This window comes from Oncorhynchus tshawytscha, linkage group LG11 (assembly GCF_018296145.1).
Source record: "Oncorhynchus tshawytscha isolate Ot180627B linkage group LG11, Otsh_v2.0, whole genome shotgun sequence".
Classification (NCBI taxonomy): domain Eukaryota; kingdom Metazoa; phylum Chordata; class Actinopteri; order Salmoniformes; family Salmonidae; genus Oncorhynchus; species Oncorhynchus tshawytscha.
This window is the reverse complement of record NC_056439.1, coordinates 54,640,660-54,653,457: the sequence shown is the minus strand read 5'-3', so window position 1 is coordinate 54,653,457 and position 12,798 is coordinate 54,640,660. Positions and strand designations below refer to the sequence as shown.

General features: G+C 45.6%; 1 protein-coding gene across 1 annotated transcript in view; it reads right to left on the bottom strand.

The window, feature by feature from the left end:
* The window catches only part of manba (mannosidase, beta A, lysosomal), a 36,025-nt gene extending 25,971 nt beyond the window's left edge, over positions 1-10,054 (bottom strand). The window contains exons 1-7 of the mRNA XM_042330379.1: positions 9,606-10,054; positions 6,653-6,747; positions 6,245-6,350; positions 5,733-5,906; positions 3,538-3,661; positions 2,701-2,870; positions 765-878 (exon numbers count right to left, since the gene is read on the bottom strand). Of these exons, the coding sequence (XP_042186313.1) occupies positions 765-878; positions 2,701-2,870; positions 3,538-3,661; positions 5,733-5,906; positions 6,245-6,350; positions 6,653-6,747; positions 9,606-9,821 (999 nt within the window). The 5' untranslated portion in view covers positions 9,822-10,054. The remainder of the gene's footprint in view (positions 1-764; positions 879-2,700; positions 2,871-3,537; positions 3,662-5,732; positions 5,907-6,244; positions 6,351-6,652; positions 6,748-9,605) is intronic.
* Positions 10,055-12,798: the final 2,744 nt, after the last annotated feature.

Below are 12,798 nucleotides of genomic sequence, written 5' to 3'. Positions count from 1 at the left end.
AGACAGAAGACTGGAGACAGTGAGAAGACTGGAGACAGTGAGAAGACAGAAGACTGGAGACAGTGAGAAGACAGAAGACTGGAGACCGAGAGAAGACAGAAGACCGGAGACCGAGAGAAGACAGAAGACCGAGAGAAGACAGAAGACTGAGGACAGTGAGAAGACAGAAGACTGAGGACAGTGAGAAGACAGAAGACTGAGGACAGTGAGAAGACAGAAGACTGGGGACAGTGAGAAGACAGAAGACTGGGGACAGTGAGAAGACAGAAGACTGGAGACAGTGAGAAGACAGGAGACAGTGAGAAGACTGGAGACAGTGAGAAGACTGGAGACAGTGAGAAGACAGAAGACTGGAGACAGTGAGAAGACAGAAGACTGGAGACAGTGAGAAGACAGAAGACAGAGAGAAGACAGAAGACCGGAGACCGAGAGAAGACAGAAGACCGAGAGAAGACAGAAGACTGGAGACCGAGAGAAGACAGAAGACTGGAGACAGAGAGAAGACAGAAGACTGGAGACAGAGAGAAGACAGAAGACTGGAGACAGAGAGAAGACAGAAGACTGGAGACAGTGTGAAGACAGAAGACAGTGAGAAGACTGGAGACAGAAGGAAGACAGAAGACTGGAGACAGAAGGAAGACTGGAGACAGAAGGAAGACTGGAGACAGTGAGAAGACAGAGGACTGGAGACCGTAAGAAGAGAGAGGACTGGAGACAGTGAGAAAAGAGGGGATAGTGGAGGAGTACAGATGTTGAGGTCTGACCTGTGTGTCTGTCCTGAGTATGGCAGTTCCCTCCAGCATGGTTCCTCTCACACTGAGATGATAGGAGTGCTGCTCACCATGGCCACTGGGCCACCACAGCTTCACCTGGTTACTCTACAACACACACACACTAAACATTTACCTCAGCACGATGAAAAATAAAGACATGCTAAAACCCGGACATTCAGAGGTCTTTCCAGTAGAGATAAAATGTGTCCCAAATGGCATCCTATTACCTTTATAACCCCAAGGGCCCTTCTCAACAGTAGGGCACTATACTGTATAGGACTCTGGTCAACAGTAGGGCACTATACTGTATAGGACTGGTCAACAGTAGGGCACTATACTGTATAGGACTCTGGTCAACAGTAGGGCACTATACTGTATAGGACTCTGGTCAACAGTAGGGCACTATACTGTATAGGACTCTGGTCAACAGTAGGGCACTATACTGTAGAGGACTCTGGTCAACAGTAGGGCACTATACTGTATAGGACTCTGGTCAACAGTAGGGCACTATACTGTATAGGACTCTGGTCAACAGTAGGGCACTATACTGTATAGGACTCTGGTCAACAGTAGGGCACTATACTGTATAGGACTCTGGTCAACAGTAGGGCACTATACTGTATAGGACTCTGGTCAACAGTAGGGCACTATACTGTAGAGGACTCTGGTCAACAGTAGGGCACTATACTGTAGAGGACTCTGGTCAACAGTAGGGCACTATACTGTAAAGGACTCTGGTCAACAGTAGGGCACTATACTGTATTGGACTCTGGTCAACAGTAGGGCACTATACTGTATTGGACTCTGGTCAACAGTACGGCACTATACTGTAAAGGACTGGTCAACAGTAGGGCACTATACTGTAGAGGACTCTGGTCAACAGTAGGGCACTATACTGTAAAGGACTCTGGTCAACAGTAGGGCACTATACTGTAGAGGACTGGTCAACAGTAGGGCACTATACTGTAGAGGACTGGTCAACAGTAGGGCACTATACTGTATAGGACTCTGGTCAACAGTAGGGCACTATACTGTAGAGGACTCTGGTCAACAGTAGGGCACTATACTGTAGAGGACTCTGGTCAACAGTAGGGCACTATACTGTATATGACTGGTCAACAGTAGGGCACTATACTGTATATGACTGGTCAACAGTAGGGCACTATACTGTAGAGGACTGGTCAACAGTAGGGCACTATACTGTAGAGGACTCTGGTCAACAGTAGGGCACTATACTGTATATGACTGGTCAACAGTAGGGCACTATACTGTAGAGGACTGGTCAACAGTAGGGCACTATACTGTAGAGGACTCTGGTCAACAGTAGGGCACTATACTGTAGAGGACTGGTCAACAGTAGGGCACTATACTGTAGAGGACTGGTCAACAGTAGGGCACTATACTGTATAGGACTCTGGTCAACAGTAGGGCACTATACTGTAGAGGACTGGTCAACAGTAGGGCACTATACTGTAGAGGACTGGTCAACAGTAGGGCACTATACTGTAGAGGACTGGTCAACAGTAGGGCACTATACTGTATAGGACTGGTCAACAGTAGGGCACTATACTGTAGAGGACTGGTCAACAGTAGGGCACTATACTGTAGAGGACTGGTCAACAGTAGGGCACTATACTGTAGAGGACTGGTCAACAGTAGGGCACTATAATGTAGAGGACTGGTCAACAGTAGGGCACTATACTGTAGAGGACTCTGGTCAACAGTAGGGCACTATACTGTATAGGACTCTGGTCAACAGTAGGGCACTATACTGTATAGGACTCTGGTCAACAGTAGGGCACTATACTGTAGAGGACTCTGGTCAACAGTAGGGCACTATACTGTAGAGGACTCTGGTCAACAGTAGGGCACAATAAAGGGAACAGGGAACCATAAGTCACCTTCCCACCCAACAGCCCATACTAACTGTGTTGACATGGAGGCTCAAGGTGTTCTTGCTCTGCCCAGATGGAAACACCACCATGAAGGTTTGTTCTGTAGACAGCTCCATCAGAGAGAGGTTGACCTGGACTTTAGTCTCCTCCACAGCATCAACCAACACTTCCACCTTTACCACCCACTGAGACAGAGAGGAGTCTGGGAGACAGGAAGAAGAAGAGGGCTTTCCATGACTAGCGGTGAATCCCAAACCACCCCCCCGCCCCTATCAACTAGCACGGAGGGCCCTCTGTTATCACGTGTTGCTGATGAAACTCAGAAGGAGATAAATAAAATAAACCCCTCACCTTCTGGAAAAACTCCTGCCTTTAATGACGCATGAACCATTTAAATAATAAAACAAATTGACAAACAACTGAGAAAATTCTCCCCGTCGTCTCACAATAAATATACCTCAGTAACAGTTCAACAGTTCATTCGGAAAGTATTTAACATGTCACATGTGTCATGGATCCTAAATTAGGCCCGCGGTGCACTATTATGGGATACTACTTCACTGTCAAGCCAGCAGCGAAGCAAGACTCGGTCAAAGTGGCTATAAGAGTTGCTATAAAAGTCTGAAAAGTCAAAGTGGCTATAAGAGTCTGATGCACAAGTGTCCCAAATCTGGTGTATATGGCGAAGGCTGAACGCACAAATGGAGGCAAGAGGAGCAAGGGGATGATTTGGGATTCAGCCTAGGAGAGTTCACAGAGTAGCTGTATAGATAAGTTCAGAATAGTGAGATACCCATGCAGAGAGAGAGAGAGAGAGAGAGAGAGACAAACAGAGAGTCAGACAGAGAGACAGAGAGAGAGAGACATACTATAGACTGGTACAGTAGAGAGATGGATTAGGCGCAGCACATCAAAGGCCTCCAGATGAACACCCTTCCACAGCCCCAGGGTTGGGAATGACGGTCCCCAGTCCCAGCTGAAGGAACTCTGAGCCTGGTAAAAGACCATCAGACAGGAGAGTTATCCAACGGGTGAATGGTGAAAACAAATATAATTGACTGTTATTTTCTAGGACACACAATAATGACTCCAACGTCATAAGCATCTGTGTGTTGGATGGTGATTTGAAACCTTAACCACAGTGCTAAACTTATCCCTAACCTGAAATGAAAACCACAAAGCGAATTTTAGTTTTCATGAATGTCTACAATGTAGACGATCGTCTTTGTGGCTGTGGTAACTAGTGGAAACAGTTGTGCCTGTTGTTCACAGTGAGATCTGCCGTCTGATTGGCTAGAATGGTTCAACTTGATTTTTGCCTCCTCCGAAATGCCTTCTATTTCTGAAGACGTTTATTTTGGTTGTGAGAGCGGCAGCTACATTATCTGGATAATGTGATGGATAATGTCATAGATAATGTGTCCGTCATGATAAATGGAGCCGGAAGAAGATCATCAACACCACTAGAAACCAGTGGACATGTGTTTTTAGTTCAATTTTTATTTTACCATTATTTAACCAGGTAGGCTAGTTGAGAACACCTTTATTTAACCAGGTAGGCTAGTTGAGAACACCTTTATTTAACCAGGTAGGCTAGTTGAGAACACCTTTATTTAACCAGGTAGGCTAGTTGAGAACACCTTTATTTAACCAGGTAGACTAGTTGAGAACACCTTTATTTAACCAGGTAGGCTAGTTGAGAACACCTTTATTTAACCAGGTAGGCTAGTTGAGAACACCTTTATTTAACCAGGTAGACTAGTTGAGAACACCTTTATTTAACCAGGTAGGCTAGTTGAGAACACCTTTATTTAACCAGGTAGGCTAGTTGAGAACACCTTTATTTAACCAGGTAGGCTCGTTGAGAACAAGTTCTCATTTACAACTGCGACCTGGCCAAGATAAAGCAAAGCAGTTCGACACATACAACAACACAGAGTTACACATGGAATAAACAAAACATACAGTCAATAATACAGTAGAACAAAAGAAAACAAAAAGTCTATATACAGTGAGTGCAAATGAGGTAAGTTATGGAAATAAATAGGCCATGGTGGCGAAGTAATTACAATGTAGCAATTAAACACTGGAATGGTAGATCGGCAGAAGATGAATGTGCAACTAGAGATACTGGGGTGCAAAGGAGCAAGATAAATAAATAAATACAGTATGGGGATGAGGTAGGTAGATAGATGGGCTATTTACAGATGGGCTATGTACAGGTGCAGTGATCTGTGAGCTGCTCTCACAGATGGTGCTTAAAGTTAGTGAGGGAGATATGAGTCTCCAGCTTCAGTGATTTTTGCCGTTTGTTCCAGTCATTGGCAGCAGAGAACTGGAAGGAAAGGCGACCAAAGGAGGAATTGGCTTTGAGGGTGACCTGCTGGAGCGTGTGCTACGAGGGGGTGCTGCTATGGTGATCAGTGAGCTGAGATAAGGCGGGGCTTTACCTAGCAGAGACTTGGCAGCATGAGTGAAGGATTCTTTTTTGCGATATAGGAAGCTGATTCTAGATTTAATTTTGGATTGGAGATGCTTAATGTGAGTCTGGAAGGAGAGTTTAGTCTAACCAGACACCCAGGTATTTGTAGTTGTCCACATATTCTAAGTCAGAACCGCCCAGAATAGTGATGCTGGATGGGCAGGCAGGTGCGGGCAGTGATCGGTTAAAGAGCATGCATTTAGTTTGACTTGTATTTAAGAGCAGTTGGAGGCCACGGAAGGAGAGTTGTATGGCATTGAAGCTCGTCTGGAGGTTAGTTAACAGTGTCCAAAGAGGGGCCAGAGGTATACAGAATGGTGTCGTCTGTGTAGAGGTGGATCAGAGAATCACCAGCAGCGAGAGCGACCTCATTGATGTATACAGAGAAGAGAGTCGGTCCAAGAATTGAACCCTGTGGCACCCCCATAGAGACTGCTAGGTCTACTAGACAAGATAGCTAGCACAAACAATGTTAGCTAGAAAATTAGCTTAACGTTACTAAGCTAATATTGTTAAAAAATGTAATATTTTCTGTCAACACACAATAAGTACTATTAACTGAAAAGATGAAAAGCCACTCACCTTTCTGATAAAGTTGACGTGACATTCTCCCTTCTGGACGGGTGGAGGACAGTCAGGGGGCACGCTGTAGGAGGAGTGAGCCTGACTCCTCTCTGAGGCGTACACGACAGGGGAGAGGAGGCTCACCTTCACAACGTTCTCCCCTTCCCTCAACAACTGGTCTACGCTAAAGTCCTGAACATCAGGGAATCATGTTATCAAGTGGCCCAGCTTCAGTTGGTAAAGCATAGTGCTTGCAATGCCGGGATTCAGGGTTCGATGCCCTCTGGGTAAAATGTGTGCACGCTCTGGAGGATGTCTCTTTGGATAAAGGTGTCTGCTAAATGGCTTATGTTCATTATGTTTGGGCCAGATCAAACATAATCACTATACATACAGACTACGTAAATGATAAAACAGATTTGACAATTTAACTAAACTATCATACATGATTAGACACACCTTGAATTATATGCTACAAAATGTGCAATATAAACAACATTTATGTGGTAAATAATATACGTTTTTCATACATATCTGCGGAACATGTTGTCTGTCTTTCCCACAACAACTCCATTCAGAGAGATGGACGCTACAGTGTCCACTCCTTCAAAAACCAGCTGGACTCTTTGTTTAGCCCTGGAGCAGAGGACAGGAAGGTCTATCTTAGTAAAACTGAGGGGTGGCTCCCCGGACACAAATTAAGCCTAGTTCTAGACTAAAAAGACAGCTCAATGGAGAATCTCTATCGAAATGTATTTTTAGTCCAAGACTAGGCTTGTCCAGTGTCCGGGGAACCGGCCCTGAAAGACAAGGCTTGTTCTGAGTCCGGGGAACCGACCCTGAAAGACGAGGCTTGTTCTGAGTCCGGGGAACCGGCCCTGGGAGTAGTGAATACAGTGACACCATGGGGCTGGAATTGTAAGCTGTGTAAACAGTACCTTAGCTCTGTTGAGGCAGAAAATGTAGTCGTGTATGTCCAGTTGTCAAGAGCGATCCACCTGTATGCTACATCATTGAACCTGAAGTAGAGATCCTGAAAGACAGAGAGAGAGCGAGCGAGACAGGAGAGAGAGAGAGCGAGACAGGAGAGAGAGAGAGAGAGAGAGAGCGAGACAGGAGAGAGCGAGACAGGAGAGAGAGAGAGAGCGAGACAGGAGAGAGAGAGAGAGCGAGACAGGAGAGAGAGAGAGAGCGAGACAGGAGAGAGAGAGAGAGAGCGAGACAGGAGAGAGAGAGAGAGCGAGACAGGAGAGAGAGAGAGAGCGAGACAGGAGAGAGAGAGAGAGCGAGACAGGAGAGAGAGAGAGAGAGCGAGACAGGAGAGAGAGCGAGACAGGAGAGAGAGCGAGACAGGAGAGAGAGCGAGACAGGAGAGAGAGCGAGACAGGAGAGAGAGCGAGACAGGAGAGAGAGAGAGAGCGAGACAGGAGAGAGAGAGAGAGCGAGACAGGAGAGAGAGAGAGAGAGAGCGAGACAGGAGAGAGAGAGAGAGCGAGACAGGAGAGAAACAGGAGAGAGAGGCAAAAGAGAGACAGGAGAGAGAGGCAAAAGAGAGACAGGAGAGAGAGGGAGAGAGAGGCAAAAGAGAGAGAGCCAGGCATTTTCATGTAAAAAATTAGGTAATTGGTCAGTCAGCTGATCTCAAGTATGGGTAGCTGTAGCCCAATATGGTGACTGGAGTATGGGTAGCTGCAGGCCAATATGGTGACTGGAGTATGGGTAGCTGCAGGCCAATATGGTGACTGGAGTATGGGTAGCTGTCCCCCAATATGGTGACTGGAGTATAGGTAGCTGTCCCCCAGTATGGTGACTGGAGTATGGGTAGCTGCAGGCCAATATGGTGACTGGAGTATGGGTAGCTGTCCCCCAATATGGTGACTGGAGTATGGGTAGCTGTCCCCCAATATGGTGACTGGAGTATGGGTAGCTGCAGGCCAATATGGTGACTGGAGTATGGATAGCTGTAGCCCAATATGGTGACTGGAGTATGGATAGCTGTAGCCCAATATGGTGACTGGAGTATGGGTTGCGCAGGCCAATATGGTGACTGGAGTATGGGTAGCTGCAGGCCAATATGGTGACTGGAGTATGGGTAGCTGTCCCCCAATATGGTGACTTGAGTATAGGTAGCTGTTCCCCAGTATGGTGACTGAAGTATGGGTAGCTGCAGGCCAATATGGTGACTGGAGTATGGGTAGCTGCAGGCCAATATGGTGACTGGAGTATGGGTAGCTGTCCCCCAATATGGTGACTGGAGTATGGGTAGCTGCAGGCCAATATGGTGACTGGAGTATGGATAGCTGTAGCCCAATATTGTGACTGGAGTATGGATAGCTGTAGCCCAATATGGTGACTGGAGTATGGGTAGCTGCAGGCCAATATGGTGACTGGTGTATGGGTAGCTGTCCCCCAATATGGTGACTGGAGTATGGGTAGCTGTCCCCCAGTATGGTGACTGGAGTATGGGTAGCTGTCCCCCAATATGGTGACTGGAACACGGGTAGCTGCCGCCCAATATGGTGACTGGAGTATGGGTAGCTGCAGCCCAATATGGTGACTGGAGTATGGGTAGCTTTCCCCCAGTATGGTGACTGGAGTATGGGTAGCTTTCCCCCAGTATGGTGACTGGAGTATGGGTAGCTTTCCCCCAGTATGGTGACTGGAGTATGGGTAGCTTTCCCCCAGTATGGTGACTGGAGTATGGGTAGCTTTCCCCCAGTATGGTGACTGGAGTATGGGTAGCTTTCCCCCAGTATGGTGACTGGAGTATGGGTAGCTGCAGCCCAATATGGTGACTGGAGTATGGGTAGCTGTCCCCCAGTATGGTGACTGGAGTATGGGTAGCTGCAGCCCAATATGGTGACTGGAGTATGGGTAGCTGTCCCCCAGTATGGTGACTGGAGTATGGGTAGCTTTCCCCCAGTATGGTGACTGGAGTATGGGTAGCTTTCCCCCAGTATGGTGACTGGAGTATGGGTAGCTGCAGCCCAATATGGTGACTGGAGTATGGGTAGCTTTCCCCCAGTATGGTGACTGGAGTATGGGTAGCTTTCCCCCAGTATGGTGACTGGAGTATGGGTAGCTTTCCCCCAGTATGGTGACTGGAGTATGGGTAGCTGCAGCCCAATATGGTGACTGGAGTATGGGTAGCTGTCCCCCAGTATGGTGACTGGAGTATGGGTAGCTGCAGCCCAATATGGTGACTGGAGTATGGGTAGCTTTCCCCCAGTATGGTGACTGGAGTATGGGTAGCTTTCCCCCAGTATGGTGACTGGAGTATGGGTAGCTTTCCCCCAGTATGGTGACTGGAGTATGGGGTAGCTGTAGCCCAATAGTACAATAAGAGAAACAGATAATTTTGCAGTGGTCTCCTATTTTTTTCCAGAGCTGTATGTGCTGCCACCCTAGGGTCACCCACCACTCATTCAGTACATCTCGAAATTTGTATTGTTCAGAAAGATAAAATACTGTGACATTTGAAAAATAAGACATATATGATATTTTGGACATAAATTCAATAATTATATTTGATAACCGAGATGCAGAAGGAGTAAAGGAGAATAAGAAGTGAAGTGTCGCTTCAAAGTTGTAGTAAATACATTATTTAAGGAACCTGACTTCTGTGTTTCATGATGATTATACCAGACAACAGTTTGGCCAAACATAAACCGGCTAATAGAAGGCGACCATATTGGTTTTAGTGAGGGACCACTTGTTGTGATTGCTGTAGGTACACTGGCCAGTAGATGGCGATAGTATTGTTTAAGTGAGGGATGACTGCTTTCCTTTCGACCACCACTCGCGTATACTCCGTTCGCCATGCAGCTACCCCCTTCTCGCTCACCTGGCTAATCTTTTAAAAAAGACAGAAAACATCACAGCTCTTCTCACCTTGATAAAGCCCTGTTTCAGGAGAGCAGAGTGTACACACCCCGGTACCTCTGCAGGAAGCGACAGAGACCCATTTGAGTTCTGTATGGTCCATTTCCTGTTCAGGCTGAGATCGTGCTGCTCTTCTCTGGATACATTGTATCCGAAAAGGACGTGAAAACTCCCGACGTAACAAAGGACAACAAGAACGCTTCCTCTTTTTCTAAACGCGCTCATTGTTGTGGCTTCTGTGGGAATTATTGCCAGATAAAAGTATCTAGTCAGGTTCCGAACATTTACTAACAACCAAATGATCTATTAACACGTAATACTGCATTCAAGACAAGGAACACTTAAAAGAAGAATAAAGAACGTTAATCATAATAATCACTGATTATAAACGTTGTAAAAAAAAAAACGCTGTATGTTCTTCGGTTCAAACGGCTTCTTCCTTGTTGTTAAGGATCACGTGACCATATATCAGCTGATCCAGTGCACATCACGTGGCAACATCTTCTTCTATTGGAGATCGCACAATTAAATGTGCATTCTGCCACCTGCTGTGCGGGATGGAAACAGGATTCCCAAAATGGAACAAAATACCCACAAAAAAAACACCAAACTACCAAAAATACATATATAAACTTTATCAAACAATGTTTCTGTTTTTAAAAAAATGATAAAACAGATATGATCCCAACATAGGCTCAAGGGGAACCTGGGAGGACTGGTCTTCTGGTGCCAGTACCCCTTGCAAGTCTTTAAGATGTAAAATCCTTTAGCCACCAAAACGTTTCTGCTGCAGCCACAATAATACCCAGTTTCTTTAATTTCTTTGATACTTGTGCAGTTTATAACTGTGCAATGACATTGACTATGTAAGGGTACACCTTATAAATAGCCTCGCTACTGTTGTTACGGCTGCTCTTTAAATATGAGTTATTATACTCTTATCTATTTTTTAATTTTACACTAATTTTCTTAAAACTGCATTGTTGGTTAAGGGCTTGTAAAGTAAGAATGTCACTGTAAGGTCTACCTACACCTGTTGTATTCAGAGAATGTGACAAATAAAATTTGATTTGATGAAAGTCACAAAATACACCTCTTTAACACACCTTTAACACACCCTAATACACCTTTTAACACACAGGGTATCTTGTGACTGGCAGAAAACATTTACTACAGGCTGTGGTGCGTCCCCTTAAAAAACATAAAGGAGAGCCGCACACTAGGAGCTCAGATGCAAAAATGATTTTTGTCCAACGTATCGACAGACAAGCTGTCTTCATCAGGGTATAATGACAAACACTTTGGGGTGACTCATTTATATAGTGTCAAAAGACACACAGGTGTCTGTAATCATGGCCAGGTGTGGCCTGATATCATTGGTCAATTCTCATATATTAAAATAACACACAAAAAAAAACAAATGGATAGCGTACGATCATAGATACAATTTGGCTACATAAGCAGACAGACATTTACAATAGAAAAATCATAATAATCACAAATGGCTTCAGATCAAAGTCCACGTTGAGACCGACGGGAGCAAGGGTCTTCAAATTAAAGATCCAGCCTCTCGTTTTAACAATAAATTATCGAGGTCACCCCCTCTCCTAGGGAGGGTGACACTCCAGGAATTCAGGATCATGATTCCCACCTCAATCTCCTTCACCCTTACAGGGCACTCAGGATCATGATCCCCACCTCAATCTCCTTCACCCTTACAGGGCACACCAATAACTCAGGATCATGATCCCCACCTCAATCTCCTTCACCCTTACAGGACACTCCAAGAACTCAGGATCATGATCCCCACCTCAATCTCCTTCACCCTTACAGGACACTCCAAGAACTCAGGATCATGATCCCCACCTCAATCTCCTTCACCCTTACAGGACACTCCAATAACTCAGGATCATGATCCCCACCTCAATCTCCTTCACCCTTACAGGACACTCCAAGAACTCAGGATCATGATCCCCACCTCAATCTCCTTCACCCTTACAGGACACTCCAAGAACTCAGGATCATGATCCCCACCTCAATCTCCTTCCCCCTTACAGGGCACTCCAATAACTCAGGATCATGATCCCTACCACAATTACAACACCGTTGTCATTCTACACACCATTCTTCAATGTGCTCTGTCCGTCTGCACACACTTGCAACATGGCCACATCCTTTACAGTTCTCACATTGCAGTGGTCTGGGGATGAAAGCTCTAACAGTGTATCTTACATAACCAAATTTCACATGCGTTGGTATTTACTCTTAATGAAAAAACAACAGGACCGACAGACGTTCTTCTTTTCCTTCACCCAGCGGGTCAGACGCCCGGAGCGTCAACCACACCAGGAATTCTCTTCAAGGATTCAACCTGAACATCAGTCGTCACCCCTGAGATGACTCCTTTGACGGGTGTCTCTACTCCGAAAGTTCAAAACTTCTGTTGTCCGGATTCTTTTGAGGCTCAATGCAATCTTCCTCTGTTCTTCAGAAATACAATGAATCAAAATAAAGACCACTCCTGGTCACTCTGACAGAATCCACTTTCCCCAGCGCATACTTCACCATTAGACACTTCAAACAGGTATCCTACATATGCTTCTTTACCCAACAAATGCATCCCAATGATTCGCTATAATTCATACACGTATCCTCCACTCTCCACTTGAAACTATTTCCTTTTAGTTCCAGTTTTTGATACTTCAGAAAAATCGTATTTGCCAACTTTACTTGACGCGCTGCTTGATACCAACTCATCATCCACTTCAGCCTTCTTTTCCCCACGTGACAACATCAAAACAGGTTTGGCGCGAAATGATCTCCTTCCTCGCATTGGTCAGATGGATTGTGATTCGTAATAATCTGTGCTTTACACTATGCAAGAATATCCATTAGGAATTTACATGACATACCTGTCAGTCTATGGAATTAACTCTTTTCTGATGGCAGGGATTCGTTTCAATGACTTGGGTCTTCCTTACTTTATTCATGAAAATGTGACTCTACGTGGGATATTCACCCGCATCACCACCCTGGATGGTTCCGACCTAGAATATGTGGACATCTATAAGTACCTAGGTGTCTGGCTAGACTGTAAACTCTCCTTCCAGACTCATATCAAACACCTCCAATCTAAAATCAAATCTAGAGTCGGCTTTCTATTCCGCAACAAAGCCTCCTTCACTCACGCCGCCAAACTTAC